The 19,339-nt window shown below is 28.0% G+C and overlaps 1 protein-coding gene across 1 annotated transcript in view; it reads right to left on the bottom strand.

The window, feature by feature from the left end:
- Window positions 1-830: 830 nt before the first annotated feature.
- The window catches only part of RfC4 (replication factor C subunit RfC4), a 29,603-nt gene continuing 11,094 nt past the window's right edge, over window positions 831-19,339 (bottom strand). Inside the window, exons 6-10 of the mRNA XM_087150839.1 lie at window positions 18,191-18,291; window positions 14,746-14,903; window positions 10,417-10,482; window positions 6,693-6,887; window positions 831-1,004 (exon numbers count right to left, since the gene is read on the bottom strand). Coding sequence (XP_087006965.1) covers window positions 900-1,004; window positions 6,693-6,887; window positions 10,417-10,482; window positions 14,746-14,903; window positions 18,191-18,291 — 625 coding nt within the window. The 3' untranslated portion in view covers window positions 831-899. The remainder of the gene's footprint in view (window positions 1,005-6,692; window positions 6,888-10,416; window positions 10,483-14,745; window positions 14,904-18,190; window positions 18,292-19,339) is intronic.

Below are 19,339 nucleotides of genomic sequence, written 5' to 3'. Positions count from 1 at the left end.
CTACTCTAGAGGAGTCTTGATCTACTGTTATTCCGTCAATCTTAATGATGACTGCGTATGATGTCCTGAAGGAACTTTTATTGTCTGTCTCCATTCTAGAGCCATCTGTAAAGATCTCCAAACCCTTATCTATTGGGCTGTTATATCCCCAAGTCAAGGCCCGATACGTAGAGGGGTGCACTAAGTCGAGGACATCAAAATTAATGTTGAAATCAAAATCTGGTGGTAAAACATAGACAGGGTAAACAAAAAAAAATCTCATTTTCAAAAAGGGAAAACCCAGCCCCTTTTGAAAACGCCCAATGAAAAAAGCACCTTTTAAAAACACTAAGCACCATGGTATTTTGATTTACATTTTAACTATAAACAAATTCACAGAGTTTAGACAATTTGTACATGAGAAATCATTCTTTGCTTTCGTGTAATTTGAGTATGACACCAAGAACTTTTTAATACATTTAATTTGAACCTATTATAATCAGTTTTTACAAAACAAATTATTTTTTGATAAGTTATGATGTACAAAATATTTGATATAAAAATTTTATGATTGTTAGCTTAAATTATTTTTTGAAAGAGTTTTTCTAAGAAATTTATGTTTATTTTTTTACATCTGACACCACAGTCTATTTATTAAATCCAACACCACAGGCCCATAAGTCTATTCCAAAACTACAGTATTTTAAAGTTACATAATTGAATAAAAAAGCATGTTATAATTATGCTTGTTAAAAAAAATAAAATGAATAATTCCAAAATATTTATAATAAAATGTGTAAGGTAAAATTTAATTTAGGAAGTGTATATAAATAAACATAATAGAAATTCAATTTACAAGGTAAGCAAAAATTTCTTTATTAAAAATACATAGGTTACAATTTATATACTTGATAGGTTACTTATGAGTCAGATTTTGCTTTATTACAGAGGCAGGCTAGAAGACCTGATAACTGAAGCAGGGACTGAACACCTTTAACAATTCTTAGGTGAGCAAAACCAATTTCCTGTGCAAAGAAACAATGAATACCAGTTATGGAAAAATTGTGAACTAAAAAATATTAGTCATCTAATTTGTACAGTTGCCACAGAAGAAAAAAAAATAGTTGCCTAAATAAGAACAAAAATTTATTAAATGACTCATATACCATGATCTTTTTTAAAAAAAGTTCTATACAACTAAAAAAAAATTTACACAACAGAAAATACATACCTAGATAAAAGTTGAAACAGGTAAAAAATTAAAGCTAACGTTGATAGAAGGAAAAAACAATTCACAAAAAAAATATATTATAAATCAGAGAGAAAAAAATAAAATACACTTAATTAAATGCAATGGGAAACAAATTTTTTGGCATTTTAGACATAAATGATAGTAAAGAATTTGTTTTCTTTTATTCAGAAGCTTCTTAGGCTGCAGGTTGTGCTAACCAACGTATGCTAAAAAAACAGCTAGGAGTACAGAAAAGTCTCGTTTTCTCAAAAATAGTTGCTTTTTTTAAGTTTTATCAGGCAATAAAAAGTTGCAAATAGTCATTTGTGGCAACTCTGCTTGTATAATCATAAAAATTGAAATACAAGGTTTAAAGAAAAAATGTATATGTAAACTTCCATTGGTAATAAAATAACTTTTTTTTGGTAATTTAAACCAGACATATATTAAGCTTAGTTTACACTCGTGGAGCTTTCATATTACTTTTTAAATCTAAACTGCTTGACTTACAAAAAAGTAAACTATTTTGCTTGAGCAAAGAATATAAGTTTTGCTTTTTTTTGTTTTGGTAAAGGAATTGAATGATTACAACCTTTTAATTTGTTTATTCATTTGAACAGTTAAGCATCATGGTTTCCACTTAGACTAAGAACATTATAAGTAATTATATCAATTTTAGAGTTTGTACAAGAAAATGGATGTTAGTGTCATGATTTGAAAATGACATATATTGTCCTTTTGCGTAAAAATGTCGATTGGGCGTGTTAACCCATTTGGTAATGGAATTATAATAAATGGAATGAGCCTCAATATTGAAACACCATTGCAATGCTGATTGTCCACGGAGAAAAGCCTCAATTTAATGCAAATAAGCATTAAAGTGAAATCTTCTAACTTCGAACTGCCAGCAGAAATTGAAAATTGTTTATTTTGTACAAAGGAAGTAGGCATATTGATTGCTGACAATACTTAATATTGGGTAAAAACTAAGAAAATTTAATCGTAAGTCCAAAGAACAAGTAAAAGATATTTTTACATAGTTATGAATTAGCACATTTAGGCAGAGCTAAGTCTATATGAAATAACAGCAGGGTGAATAGGTTTAAAAAGGCATTGCCAATTTGCAAAAAATAATAATAATAATTACAGGGGTAATTGTGAGTGCAACTCAAAAATCCTGAAAATTTCTTGAGTAAAATCATTAATGAAGCATTTAAAAAAAATAATGTCTTTATAAATTTAAATCATTGATATTTTCAGAACATTAAATTCTAAATAAATTATATACAGCATACTTTAAATGAATAATTATGTATAAGTTTACTTTTATCTTCAAATCACATTTAGTATTCTACCAGAAAAAATATTTACAAATGAAAGATGCAAAGTATAAATTCTAGTTCTAATGTTTTTAAATAAAATATACAAGAATTTTTATACATAAATGTGATCTATGATTTCTTGAAACTTTTGGACCTAGGATTTCCGGAATCTTCCGGAGCACAATCACCTCTGGATTTAACATATTGAGTTAAAATAAGAGTTAATTAATTTAAAAGAAATTTTGTGAATGAAAAGTAATAAAAATATGGCAAATGGGCTGCATAAATACGTACATGTAAAATAGTAAATGTGTGTTTAAGTGTTTGTAGTAATGATTTAATAATAAGAAAAAAATCCTTTATTTATTTATTTTTTTAATTTTGGAGCTTTAAGTATAATATAATTTTTAAAATAATGCAGGAATTAAATAAAATAATATACAGTGCAAAAAATAAAGAGTACTCTGAATCATTTTTTTATCTAATAATCGGATCTCTACGTTCTAAAGGTCTGGTTTCTTAGGACAAGCGCCTTATCTGAGCGTCAGCGGGACGTCAACGTCCCGCTGACGCCAACAAAATACTGGTTTGTTAGCTCAAGACCTGGTTTCTTAGAACTAGCGCCTTATCTGGGCGTCAGCGGAGAGTTGACGTTAGAGCACGCCAAAAAAATACTTTTTTGTTAGCTCAGCTTGAGCAGTCGGTCCAACGCAGACATTATCTCTCATTGCGCATGCGTTAATAACGTAAACAAATATTTATTTTGAATTTGCAATGATTTTTTTATTGTCGACCAGTGTTTTAGAGACCAAATAATGACTTCGTCCAAGAAAAAACACATTATAGCTGAGCTAAATGAAGAGTGCTATGTTTAATGAAGAGGATATGTTTAATGTCAAAATCAAAATCTTGACTGATTTCAGTGTGCTGTTGGATGTTGTCCGCCATTGCTTCTGTGGTTAACGTCACGCTGTAATCCAACTGCAGTTGAGTTGGACGGCAATCGTAGTTCAAGATGAGCGTTCGATGACGTATACTATCAAACTCACAAATGGATCAATCAGAGGTTAGCGCTGATTTCCAGCTTACGGCATCCTGTCCTAAGAAACCAGGCCTTAAGGCTCAATCTTAATGGTTTGAGGGTTTGACCTCAAAAATCGAATTAATTTATGAAATAAAACAAAACCAACACGTACGACGTTTCGAGTTACGAAATAAACAAAAAAGTACTTTCTCTGCATTTACATACCTTTTCGTCAATGGATTCAGATTTCTGATCTACAAAGTATGGGGAGTTGTGAATCGGGGAAATAAGGTTCCAATAGTATGGTTAGGATAGCGATCCAAAGCTTAGACTCCTTAATGTTAATTTTATTTGTCTATTTCGCCATATCGAGAATTTCTTAGGAAATTTAATAATAAACGAAAACATTTAGAATTGTAAGGTATACAATGCAATTTTACATGGTAATTAGAATGTAATTTAGCAGAAGAATCACATCATTGAACTTCACATCGTTTTATTACACAAATATTTATTGGAAAATTCTAATTTTAGAAGGGGCTGGGTCACTTTTTTTTACATAATGAAGGGAAGCCCCGATTCTGCAGTCTTGGTGTGCCCTATGCTGATAACCCTGGCTGAAATTAGCTCTGCATTTAAGAACATTAGATTATATTTCAAGTATATAAATTAATACACATTAATACATATGATCATCAATAAATTAAAATTTTTTTTCTTCTTGGAAACAGGGTTTTAACTCTTTGGCTCAATAGGTTCAATTTCTAACCAGTCTGTTAGTATCAGGCTCATCGTAAATTTTTTTTTTTCTTCCCTTTTCTTCACATGGATGAAGCAAATACAGGCTAGGATAGTTTAATTGAAAAAGCTTTTGACGGCAAGGTTACCTAATGTTAAATCTAGGAGTCACTTAATCTTCTGAATTGTATTCAAAATCACAAGTTTAACATGAAGAACAGCAAATCAGCATTGATAATAAAATATAATTTTCATCCTATTATAAAAAAATTTGAGAGTTTCCACCAATGTAGTTTCGTTTCAATTAAATTAAACTTATATTTATTGAATAATTAAAAAATATAATTCTTAAATGTAAGATTCTTTCCATTTAATATACCATCAATTAATTTAAAATCATCCAACATTTAACATAAGCTATATTAATAAATGATCTCAAAAATTTAAGTTCTCCAGATGTCTCCAAAAGCTCAATCGTATATTATTCTTTATTCAACTGTCTTTCCCCAAAATTCTTTAAAAAAAATTATTTTTCAATCTATATTGAAATACATAGAAAAATTTTAAAATAAATATATTAACATCTGTGCAATATAAATATAATTAGAATTATATCATATAGTTTCTACAACTATAACAAGATCTTGTTTAGTTGTTTTATAGAAAATTATATGATTTTCATATTGTTTTGCAAGAATGATATAATACTTAGCGTGGTTATAAATACAATTTTTACTAAATAACTGATTGGGTTACGAATAAAGTTTTCATGGGTAGCCCCGAAATGGCAGAGTAATAAAGAGTCAGTTTTTGTTCGACTCACTATTAAAGGGGGGTCAAAAAATTGCTTCTTTTATCCCCAGTAATCTTGGAACTTTTCTCTCTGTTAGTGGTTGTTCTACCCGGTAGTAGATGGAACTAGTTTCAAAAGAAGAGTGGAATGTGTTTTTCAGTTGCACTATTAAATTATTTTTTCAATACCTACAATAGAATGTATGTACATGGCATTCCCTGTAGAATTTTTTCGAGCTATCTGCAACAAAACTCCGCTCAAATATCTTTTTGCAATATACTCTCAATAATAACAAAAATACTATATAATTTTCTTTTTTTTAATTGAACATCTAATAATTTTTTATTCTAATATTATGGGGGATATTTTTGCATTTTGTTGGGGGGGGGGGGACGCACAAATTATTTCCTCCTTTGCATTTTGTAAATAATCATCTCAATAAAAAATCAGGAACTCCAAAGTAGTAATTGCCGAAAAAAAGATTGATGATGAAATCATCCGAATCGGACTCCTCAAATGTATGTTTTGTTTCGAGATTAGGTGGTGGCAATAAATAATATCCTATTTAAAAACTATGGAGAAATCAATAGCAATAACTGCCAAACATTTGATAAAATCATTGCATTAAAAAGTATATACTCAAATGGACTATTTTCCATATTGTTTAAAATATATTGGGATATTTAAAATCCAGGTGAAAATTAATAACTGCCGAAAATACAATCGGAACATTACACCGATTTATCATACTAAATTGAGTGCGTCAAAAGTGATTACCTAAATGCATGATTCAAACATTACTTTAACTTTTGTAAATTTATGAAAAAAGTAATTCTTGTCACTTTTCAAAAGAAAAATCATTCTGCAATAACTATGTAACATTCCCTGCGATTCTGCCACGTGGATGTGATATATATGAGTACTTCAATGTAGGAGGTGAAAGAAAGCCTTTGCAGGTATGGAAAACTATGTAGAAAAAGATAATACTAACCATGGTTCCCTTTAGAGAACCTAGTTCGGGTGAATGAAAAGTTAAATAAGTAAACATGGTTAAGTTTGAGAAGGGTTCAGCTTCTGAGGAGTGTTTACCTGAAGAAGACAAATACCACAACGGGTAGTTCTAAGCATTCGAATCATTAAGCGATTCTTGAAGGTTGGTGAAAAGCAAGCAGGCAGCAGAGCTTTTTTTGTATTAAAGTAACCTTTAATGCTCTTTTTAAAAAAAACATTTAACATGAAAAAATATAATCTGAGAAAATATCCTTAATATACAGAAACATTAATGATGGGATCAAATTAAATTCACTAATAGTTCTGATAAACGAAAGAGCAGGGGAAAAAAAGTTTTTTTCGTTAAGATAGTCTGATAATTTTAATTCAATGTAATGGAAGAATAAGTTTTTTTCTCTCGTTTAGATTAATATGTTTTTAATATTTACTTTTTTTATTATTATTTATCTTTTACTCCTTAATAAATTTATCTTTATTTTACTTGCATGCTTCATTGCATATAATTTGGTAAAAAGTCAGTCAGTTCAAAACAGCTTTATATTTTTAGATGACATTTTTTTTAACAAAATAATGTGTAATATTAATAATACTTACTTTGATAAATTGAAGCTTCAAGAATTCAGGCATATCATGGGTTTTGCAAACCCTGAAAATGTTTGTAATTATATCTTCACATGCATAACCAAGTTTCCAAAGATGAAGAAGTATTTTGTAGGCTTCCTCCAATTTGGATTCAACGCAAAACTGAAGCATATTTTTTATAAGCAGAGGATGGGGCTCATCACAAACCTGTAATCAATCAATAAAGATTTCCTAAATAAGATAGATAAACTTGCCCATGCTTCATTGCATATGCTAATATATCAGAGAAGTTTCCCGATTGTGCTAAGAACTATAAATTTTTTTGTCTTATCAATGTTTGTATTGGGCAAATACAAGAAATTCTTCTCTTTTTTATTATTATTTTATCCCTAACACTTCAGCACAACATTCAGAAAAATAAATTAGCAAAAAATAAATGAACAATAATGATAAATTATTTTTATCATAATTGTTTGTCCATAAATATCCTACAACATGCAGAAATAAAGAAAATATTTAAGAAAAAAAGAAAATAAAGGTATGTTCACATTTAGCCATCAAAAATTGTGGAATTTTGAAATTCCCTATTAGAGGTTACAGGTGCCCAGGGTATGATTTCATTTTTTAAAATCATTAGCAAAGTTTGCTACTGCTAAAATGTACTAGTGGCAAAACTAGGGTTGATGCAATTTTTCTTTTTAAACTTTGCAACAAGAGTATTGCAACACATTTTTTATTTCTGCTTAACGAACTTCACAGTATTTTGTTATTTAATTTGATTATAATTTATATTTGTAACCTAGTATTAGATTTAAATAAAAAAAAAGAAAGAAAAAAGGAATTTTTATCGAATAATTTATTACTCCAATAAATTAAGATTGGCATGAACCTGATTCTAAAAGTATTAGATTTTGTAACTGATACTTAAGTGTACTAGCATTTGTTTGTAACTGACACCAAAAAAAAAAAAATTTCAACTCGGGTGTCTATATTTTCGATATATAGTGCATGTACATAGTGTACCAAAATCAGGGTTCGCATTTTGTCTGGAAGAAACTTATTTCTTCCAGAAAAAAATCCAAGAGAAAGTGGAAAAAACCAGAAGAAACTAACAATGATCAACACAATTGTTTAGTGATAAATATTACAAGATTATTTTAAAATAAAACAAATAAAATTTCATGATGTACAAAAGTGTTTGATTTATTAAAAAAAAAAAAAAACTAGTTTTATATAATTTATTGTAGTTTCAAAAAGAATTTTGAAATTTGTGCTACAATAAAATAAATTTTTTATTCGGATTTCATTTATTCTTATTTTTTATTTTCTAAATATTCTGCCATAAGGAAAAAAAATATATAAATAAATAAATAATATTCATATAAAAATTATAAATAAATAATACTCATATAAATAAATATTCATATTTTTTATTTCTTTCTATTCATAACATTAAAAAGGCTGTAAAACTTCAATTCTCTTTAATTGTAAATTTATTTATGAATTAAAATTTTAAGTTATATTTTATAAATTATAACCATTTAATAAGTTTATAAAGTATGCAAAAATAAAATATGTATTAAAAATATCTATTTAGAAATACTTTTTGCATGGCTTCTTCTATTTCTTCCACTTGGTATTGTAAAGTTATTACAAATTATGTAGTTATAATAAATTACAGTTTATGGTTATTAATATTATCAACCAAGTTTATATATTTTGTTATGTGATACACCAATTACATAATTTTTTTAAAAAATTTAGTAATTATGTTATTTAATTTAACCAAAATTCACGCTCATAAAAAAAAAGAATAACATTAATTAAATATGTGATTGCATGAATTTAATATTAAGGGAATTAAAAAATAAAACATATTGTTCAGAGTTTGTTCTAATATGTTACCTACATTCAACTACTTAAAAGGATAACATCCAAGTACGTCACATGGTTAGAACGCAAATGTGCGGAAAAAAAAAGTCCAGAATTATTTACGTTTTATAAATGAAAAAATTGGTTGGCCACCTATTAGCAAGTTTAAAACATTTTAAATAGACTAATAGTTTTCAATTTTAATCAAATTCTACAGATTTCAATAAAAATCCAATAATTATATAACACAACAAAAGTATACTTTTTCTAATAGTTGATGCAGTGGTTATTGAAAATATTCCGTTTCATTTTGATTTTCACCTGGCATCTGATTTTTGTTAGACTTTAATTCGATTTTTCCTACAATATGAAAAAAATTGGATATCACGGAACTTCAGCATTTTAGTAAAGCGCAAAAAAAAATTGTGACGGTTTAATCTTTTGGATGGTTTCAGGAATGAAACAACTTAAGTGGTCATTTAAAGAATTTAAACATTTCTTTAGTATTTCTTCATTTATAGTTTAAGAGAACATATATAGCTAGGTTCCGTTAATATTATTGCATCAGAGCCGTGGTTGCTCAGGGGATAGAGCGCTCACTTCCCAATGAGGTGAACCGGGTCTGAATCCCGGCAATGACTGGTTGATCTGAATTCCACACCTTGCACTGACCACAGTGCTGACGAGAAATATCCTCAGTGGTAGATGGATCATGGGTAGGGCTGTAGGTCTGTCGCTGCACAAATTTCTGCAAAATTGCCCTCTTTTTTTCTAAAATCCACAAATTTCTCAATGTTTTGATTTGCGCGAAAATTGCTTAAAATTTGAATTCTTTTTCACTTATTATTTTTATTTAACAGAATTTTTTACTTTCCTGAAGCCTTAAATTGAACAAGTAAAATCAATTAGATATTTAGGGGAGTGAATCAATAGCAAAATGACAAGAAAATAGTTCAAAGATGAGAGATAATCCCAATCTTGTCAAGTAAGGTGGTCTTTCTACACTTAGAGAGGGTAATAGACTGATAGGATTACCTCCCTGAAGTCAATAAGAGTACAAAAGAAATTGGAATCACAAAAAAAGGAAAATTTTATAAATCAAATCTTTGACATAAAAAATTGTAACACAAGCTATTGCACTGGGCAATGAAATTTCTACTGCCTTTCTACATATCCAGACAATTTTTCCTGGACAGCTTCTTGCGATTTCTTAAATAGGGCGCAGAAAGATCGTATAGAAAGTATAAAAATGTATTAAGTGATGAAAGACGAAGCATAAATGAGAATAATCTAACAATGTACAATACTTTGTACCAAAACTATGTTCATTTAAATAAAAATATTAATATTACTTGAAATTAAAAGAAATACTTTTGTTACGTATTTTTTAATTATTTGCGCAATTTCTGTCTTTTGCACCATTTATATATAAAAAATTTTTATGTTTAGAATCTGCGTAATTTTTAAAATTTCCCGAGAATTTCGGTTTTTTTCCCCGTGACAAACTTGCAGCCTCTAATCATGGGTTAGAGTCACCTTGCCATCAGGCTAACCAGGTTTTCCATTCCATGTAATGCAGCTGCAGGTTAGTTCCATCAATAAGTCCTCCACAAAGGACTTTCTCAGAATATTTGATCCAGGAGTTCCCTTGTCTTCTGGATTAGGTTCAAAATGACAAAGGTATGGAGTTGAACATTGGTAGCCGTAAACTGAAAATTTGGTCAGCTGCTTAACGACGGTTATAAAATAAAATATTATTGCATCTAACATTAGAATTTTTACAAAACATTTAGGTTAATATAAAATGTAGTAAAAATAATCACTTTACAAACAAAAATAAAAAATAGGCAAAATATTGCCTTACCTTAAATACATATTCACTACTAACATGACCAAACCCAGAAAAGGTAGACTGCAAATTATTCAAAGCCTAAAACAATGCATTAAAATTATAATTAGCACAATGGAAAAATAAATTTTTTCCAACATTTTTCTACTTGTGATATTTATATATATTACAGCTATAATTAATTCTTAATCAACAGCTACATAAATAAAATTAGTTTTTTTTTTTTTTTTTTTTTTTTTTACAGCCAGAGATAAAATAAATTTCACTTAACAGGGTTCTGACCCAATTCTTTTTAAAAAATTCAAGGACTTTTAAGGACCGAAAATCAAATTTTTAAAGGTCCTATACAGTAATATAGTTAGTATGTTAAAATACATGCCAACCAGATTTTATAATTACACAAAAGCAGAAATAGTATATTTTTAAAGCACGATACTTAATTAACAAAAAAAAAATGTCTTCATTAAATTAATCAAGTTTACATCGTTTAATAATGGTAGATTGTTTAATATGCACAGCCAACAGCTACCAATGCAAATGTCTCATAGTTACATATAGATCAGAATATATCTGTTTTAAATCACTTTGAAGACTATAAAAAAAATTTCCAATTGACATTGGATACCTCTCAACTTTTATTAACTGGCATCAGACAGTGAAACTTTTCATGAAATAAATGAAGCTAGTTAGAATTGAAAAATAATATTACATAAAACAAGCATAATAAATAAATAACTGATAGAATTTGTTATGCAACTGCAGTTAATAAAATACAAAGAATTTTCTTTTTAATTTGTTAAATCAAATTTGAGGTTATCGAAAATGTATATTAATAGATAAAATATCAAGATATATATAATTTAGCATATCTGTTTCAATTTTAAGAATAAAATACTGATTTTGTTACTTTAGAATAATAATGCTACTTAAGCATAATTTTTAAGTCGCAAGTATATGACTCATGATATGCTGTGAGTGAATCGAAATTATATGAAACTTGAAGTCAGTCTAGGAAATTGTAATAAATCATGTATCACAATGAGCGATTTGCAAATTAAACTATGAAGTATCTTTCTAAAATAGGGACAATATGAATAGCAAATGATACAATTTGAAAAACGCACAAACTAAGAAGTCATAAATCGGGATGAGTGTTACATAAATGATTTTAATCTGAATCCTGCTGGATGATTTGTTAACCACTTTAATATGATAATAATTTGCTAAATAATTTTCCAGTGAATAGCGATGCATATATTGGCAAACACTATATTGCAAATTACAATTTGTGATACTATAAGCACTTAATTGAGAATAGCAATAAGTAATTTATAAATCATTCTGATGAGAATTGTGAATAGTGATTCTTAAAGCTCTCTTATGGAAGTTGCAATGCATAATTCTTAAATGCTTCTAATACGATTCCCAATGTGTGATTGAATGAAACCACTTGAATGAGAATTGCAATGCATGATTTGGAGATAACTTAAATTGGTTCGGAAGTCACATTTGCGATGTGTTTGAGAAATTACTTTAATATGAATTACAATGTGATCTATAAAACGAGTTAATATGAATCACGGTGCGTTATTTGTTAATCACTTTCATGCGAATCGCGATTCGTAGTTTAAATGAATTCTGATGGGTAAATAATTAATCACTTTAATGCAAATAATGCTTATTCATAATTCACGAAATTTGAAGAACTAAATTTTACTTATTACCAGTAAAAAAATCGGAAAAATTAGAATTCACTTTCCCTCTTTTTCAAGCAATAAAAATTGCAATTAATTAATGCACGATACCATTGGTTAATACTAGACATGGTTTCCTTCAATATATTTTTTTTGACAATTGATTTCACCCACCCCCTACTTGTATTTTGCCATCCAATCACAATCACAGGAGAAGTAAATAAGGCTATGGGTCTTGAATTCTCACTTGGCTGACTTTAACTATCCTTCAGAAAATGGCAAATGGATAAGGAAGGAAGAATAATGATTTGAATTTCTATCAATTCCACTTAATTAATCAATTAATTTTTTTTGCGGTTTTTTGTAAGTATGAGTTGTTTTAATTTCAAGAAAATCAAATACTTTTTAAGTACACTATCACGATAATCAAGGACTTTCAAGTACCTTGGGAACTCTGTTAAATATACAGTGAACCACAAAAAATTTAACATTAATAATTTATATGTTACATTGTATATTTAATTTCAATTAAAAAATATAACACCTCAATACAGAGAAAAAATGGTAGCAAAGACTAAAGAAATATATCATATAACAGAGAAAAAAAATATTTTTAAAAATAATAACATTTTGTATCACTTAAACACAAAAAATAATTTTTGTTTTAATTCTGCAATTTGGAAGTTAATAGCAGACGATTCTATGAAAAATCCTTGATTAATTTTTGTTAATTATCTACCCTATTTGTACCTGCATGATGTGAAAGATGCAAAAATGAATAAGAGGAAAGAATAAAAAATATTTAAATAATATTATAGTTAAAACATTTTATTTAAAATATCAATGAATTATCAATAAGAAAGTATACATTTATTTAAAATAAAATGCTATTTTCCTAAATGTATTTAAAAATACTGCAGAGGTGAAATCATAATAAATAATCCAACTTAATTAATAAATCATAATCATTAAAGATAAACTTGATACTAATATTAATATTTAATGCAAATTAAATAAAAAGTAAACTTAATTTATCTGAGCTTATACCATATTTGATAATAAAATTAAATGTTAAAATTTAGTTATTAATACATTTATTAGTATCTCTGCAATACACAGATATTCTGCACCATAGATACTAGTTCACAAAAAAAAAAAAAAACTTTTCAAAAATACTAAATCAAAACAAAAAACTAATAAATATATAAGCACTATTAATTCAATAGTAACTGGCGTTGTCTTAATGGCAATGGCATTTGTAATCATTGAATCAGTCATGTGCAATCACTCATCATGCAATAAATTTAATTTTCTAATTTATTCGATTGTTTAAGAACAAGCCATTGTTTAGTATATTCCTCTTGGGACATTTGATTATGGCTTCAATTCAGTGGAATCTTAAAACAATATACGTTTTTTTTTTAACTTGCAAGCAAAAACATGCCAAAAAAATGAGAATCTCAAAATGTAAATATTGAATGAACTTATGTTAACACGTGCTATGATGTCACATCACATGACTAGAGCTATTTTGGCACTGTTGCAAATTAATTCACAGGATTTTTTTTCTTTTTTTGTGCAAGTATGGGCATTTAGTTTATGCGAGTGGAACACCTACAGTTTACAAAAGGGAAAGCTCTTTTCTATGGAAAGTCTATTTACAGGGTACGTAGCCAAATCTTTCAACAAAAAATAAGCACCTATTAAGTACTTTTTAAGCAGTAAAAATTTTTTAAGCACCATATGCATCAACAAAATGTAAAATACTTTTTCAAGACTTTACATGATCATGATAAAATAATTAGTTTCTGATATGAAGAACTCTTTTCTTGATTATATTAGCCCCCACAAAAACATTGGAAGATTTTTCGGCTCAATTTCGGAGGATAGAAAATGAAGCCTGAAATTGAGAATATCTTGCAAAATGCAGCATTGTTGCACGAGAGAGCAAGAATCTTACCGAACCCAGTTCAGTATATGCACCTCCAAGAATTTAATCAAACATGTAAAATAATTGCTTTCATATGACATGCACCGACGGGATGCTGAAATAGATTGTGGATGACTGAATTGTGAAAACGTTAAATAGAACAATTGGAAAAGCAACACTCTTGCATAATACATTGCAAAAATTGAAACGCTAAAGAAAAAAAAATCTCATTTTCGAAAGGGAAAAAGTCAGCACTTTTTAAAAACTCCCAATGAAAAAAAAGCACCTTTAAAAAAATTAAAATCGAAAATAGTCACCTTTAAACACTTTTATAAAAATGCTATGCACCATGAATTAAGGTTGGGAGCACCTCATAATTGATCCATAGTTCTTAGTTGACACCAAATCGAAACATTTTCAAAAAATAAAAAATAATAATTTTTAAAAAAAGGATTATTTTGGAGTTTAGAGGAGCGAGCGGTAATAACATTTAAAAACGGGGAAACTCTGGGTAAACTGGAGCAGTTGCCACGACTGTTGTTAGAACTAATTTGAACCGTGGGTGAACTCTGTAAAGAAAAAAAAGATTTCATGTTCATACATATCAGTTCCATAGTATTTTAAAACATCTACAGCTTATTTTTGCTACCAACAAAAAGCAAGAAACTGTAGGGCACTTAATACAAAAATGGAGTAACTACTTATATAAGAAGTAACAACCTGTCTCATGTCACCTTGTGCAGTAAATATAAGAGCCTCCAGACCATCATCAGTATAGCTTACATTTTCTCTCTTACACACTTCCATAATTTTTGTGAGTATTTGAAGATCAGAAAGTTTTCCAAATCGTACCATAGCACATCTCGATTGAATTGGTTCTACAAGGAAACACATATATCTCTTAAGAAAACAAACAATTTAATTTATGCAAGCACAACTATAGATTATTGATTACGTACAGGCTATGTAGACCATGCATAGCTGCCAACATGGATAGGAAAGAAATCCAGTAGATTTTACGAAATAATATAAATTTCATGATAATTGTTGCATAATGCACCAAATACACAATAGGAATTTTAATAGTCATCAAAATAGAAAAACTGCAATATTTTTTAGCTATGATTGACAGTAAACAAACTTGAAATGTTATGTATCAAGTTTACTCATAATTTTAAAAATTAATAGGCATTTAATTCATCAAAGATAGTTAAAAGATTTCTTTAATTTATTTAAAAAGAAAGTTCTGAATAAAAATAAACGGAACATTTTAGAACAAAAAAAGTTTTGAACTGATTTCTATAAATGAGGTTTGTATCATTATGTATTGGTAATACTTATTTTAATATTCCAGCAATAATCTATACAAAAATTCTATTTCAATAGGGATTTTTTTTTTTAGGAAACTTACTCAATTTTAGGGAATTTTCTAAAATATAAAAATCAGATGAATTTTAATTAAAACCAGTAGCCCTACTGGAAAATCCAGTAGAGTTGACAGCTATGACCATGTCAAATATCGGCAAAATTAATTATCAGAACAAAATGCAAAAAATCAGAGCAAAATATTTTTATCAGGAAAGTTAGGAATATCAGGACAACAATGAACCCAACATTACGTATATTATTTCTTAGATGTATTAGAAATTAGATCGTCTTGTTAACGTCTTATGTTTTATCAGTAGCTGATGACCTGTGTGAACAGAGTTGGTTCTACAGGTTGGTTAGCTTGGCTTCATGAGCCTTGTAACTGTTAAGTATCAATAAATCCATATCATCTTAAAATTCCATACACAGAAATATACAGGTACATTAGGATTGAACAAAACTTGTGCCTAGGGTGAAAAATGTGATCCTGAATTATCAATAAGCACCTTGCCTTCTTTCAATGAAAGTATAATTAAAAACAACAAGAAATTACAGTTTTTAAATTTATTACAATTAATTTTTTAAAAAAACTTACAACTTAAAATGGAGAAATTCTAAGTGAGAAAAAGATTTAGATCTCTTGAAATTTTTTTAAATTATTTTTTTTAAAATTTCTTCTAACTTATTAGTGGTTAAAAAATTTACCTAAAAAACAAAGATGCAAGTAGATTTTATCCGCAATGAAATATAATCAAAATGTTTCACATCAGATTAAATTCTCCGATACATCCCCAATGTAACCATAATAAACAATATATAATTATTACTTTAACTGTAAAATAATATCTCCTTTTATTTTTTAAAATCTATTTAGAAAGAAAAAAAAACTTTTGTTAATGATCTATCTCACTTTCCCAAATTCATCAATCTTTTAATAAATAAAGAATGGATTTTGCCTTATTTAAATAAAAGAAATAATTTTTTTAAAAGTTATATTTTATACAGTGAACTTGATATCACTTATAAAAAGTTACATGTACTAATTGAGTAATATAATTTTATTTAAATCTGTGGGAAGGATTTACAACAAACTAATTCAATATTTTGAGAATGTTTCTTATTAATTAATGTTAACTTGTCTCCTTTCTGCATGTTTAAAATGGTGCAATTTGCTCATGGACTTTCAATTCTGGACACATCTTAAAATGTTTAAAATATGTAGAAAATGCAATTACCAATTGATACAGTTTTTCAACTTCTCTAGTGAAAATTGTTCTTTTTTTTAAAAAAGCACACTAATGGATCCCAATAAATTCATAATGTGATTTTGTCCATCACTAAGTACATTTTTGGAATTAATCTTCTTTGAAAAGATATTAAAAGTAAACAGTTTTTACAAGGTTGTCACGGGTTCCATAAATTTAAAATAGTGGTTCCAAAATGACATTGTAAGAAAATGAGACTTTTTAAAACCACTTTGTCATCTAGAGTACTGAATATGAAGAAATGAATGAAAAGCTGTAATATAACCAAAATCATAAGAATTCTGCTTAGTGTTTAAAAGAGTAAAGAAATTCCTCAGTTAGTAAACTTGAGTTGAACATTGAAAGAGCGCATTTTCTTAAGAGGACACCATACTACAGGAGAAACTTTTCGTCCAAAATTCTGCTTCCCCCCCCCATACCTAATTTAAAACATAGAAAAAGTGAGTTCAGACAAACTTAGAGTAAGCCATAAAGTTTTAAATACTGAAATTTTTTTAAAAAAAAACTTCAATATAAAAATAAATTACGAGAAGAGAACTTAGGATTTCGGAATAGAGAAGCTCTCTTCTAATAATTTGTTTGCATTCTGATACTTGGAAGAAAAAAATTTCAGTAACTGAAACTTCGTGGCTTCAAATAAAAAACAAGCATCTTTTAAGCACTTAAAAAAATACTTTTATTCACTCTATACATTAACAAAATGCAAAATAATTTTCAAATACTTTACATGATCATGATAAAATAGCTAGTTTCTGACAGAGAACTCTTTTCTTGATTATATTAGCCACCATAAAAAGTTAGAGAGATTTTTCGGTTCGATTTCACAGAGTGAAAAATGAAGTCCAAAATTGAGAATATGTAGCAAAATGCAGCAGAGTTACACACGAGGACTTGCAAGTATTTCATAAAACAATTAAAAATAATCGCCGCTTTCATATGCCATGGACCACCGTAGGCCGAAATGGATTGTGAAATTGTTGAAACCACGTGTTTAACCAATGTGAAAACCACTCTTTTTTATAATATGTGCCAAAAATTGACACAATAAAGAAAAAAAATCTCGTTTTCAAAAAGGGAGTATCAAGCACTTTTTAAAAATACCCAATGTAAAAAGCATCTTTAGAGGCTTTTAAAAAACAAAAACAAGCACCTTTTAAAAAACACTAAGCATGGGCTTACTCTAGACTTGCCTGAACTAACTTTTTTCTTTTCTTTTAAATTAGTCATGGTGTACTCTTAAACACATATTTTTCAAGCTGGGTCCATAATAAAAAGACTTACTGAGGCATTGCTCACAGAGCTGCATTGAGATAATAGAAAAAAAAGTCAACCTAGAAATGCATACAGAAACACAAAAATGGTTTTACAAATATTTTGAATGAAATGTTTTAGGGAAAAGAAACAAAGTGAAAAAAGAATCATAAACTAAAGAGTTCAATCTATTTATATTATAATGATGAGAGGAGAGTTGCTAACTATTTTAATTAGAAGGAAAAGATTCAAGCAGTGAAATAAATCAAGAGAAAATATACCAATGATTTTGTCTGAAGCATTACAAGCTAAGGCAAATCGAGTGGTTTTAGAATATATCTCCATTGTTCTTCTTAAAGCCTGCTGAGCACCTTCTGTCATGCTGTGTTAAAAGAAAAACAAACAACTTAAGAATATCTTTAATATTTTACTTTTAAAAAAATAAATAAATGTATATATTTATTAAAATAAAAATAGCTTTACAAAAATTATCAAAGCAAAAAGATTAAACAATGTATAGAAGATTAAACAATGTATAAATTAATTTTCCTTAACATTTTTTCTCTTTCTCACTCTGGTTGAACGTAGAAGTAACGACACGCATGCACACTGCTCAAAAACAAAAAAAGAACTGAATTTTAATAGTCAGTCGATTTGTAGAATTTTATGTAGCTGTTGAGCTTTAAATTGAAATGTAAACACTTTCTTTTCTTTTATTAAATACTTTAAATATTCTTAGATTTGACTGTTGAATTAGAATTGCATTGATTTCCTCTTAATTGAATTTTTAGAATTACTTAGATCACTTCTGAATAAAACTTCTAGAATTAGATTTTATAGATGAACCACCGTTTGCAACTTCTTCTTCAGTAATCTAGCAAAGTATCTTAATTTTTAAGAAATAAAAGTGAAATGATCACCACAGTTGCAAAGGATTAATTGAAACATGTTTTACAAATGTTTTTTGTGAGATATTAAGTATAGTATTTACTATAACACTTCAAAATGTTTTAGACTATTAATTCATAATAGAAATTTCTATCTGTAACATTAAAGCAAAAAGATATTTAAATAAACATACATATAAATATATCCTGCGGCAGAATCGCAGCAACACAGGGACATCGCCGCTAAATGTTAGAGAGTTTTTGCACTTTTCCTTTGAAAAGAAAAAACAATTACTTTTCATTTCTAAAATTTACACGTAATATTTGAATCATGCATTTAGATAATCACCTTTAGACTCGCTCAATTTATGCCGTAGCATTGTACATTGATGCAATTATTCAATTGTATTTTCGCCAGTTATGGATATTGATTTCCATGTGGATTTTAAATATCTCGATATATTTCAATGAAGATAGTAGGCTAGAGAGTTTTGTCGCAGATAGTTCGAAAAAATTCTGTCACAGGGTCTATAGATATATTTC

This window comes from Parasteatoda tepidariorum, chromosome 1 (genome assembly GCF_982258835.1).
Source record: "Parasteatoda tepidariorum strain Cologne lab strain chromosome 1, Ptep-v5.0, whole genome shotgun sequence".
Taxonomy (NCBI): domain Eukaryota; kingdom Metazoa; phylum Arthropoda; class Arachnida; order Araneae; family Theridiidae; genus Parasteatoda; species Parasteatoda tepidariorum.
Note: the sequence above shows the minus strand (reverse complement) of the source record. Positions and strands in the feature narration are given on the sequence as shown.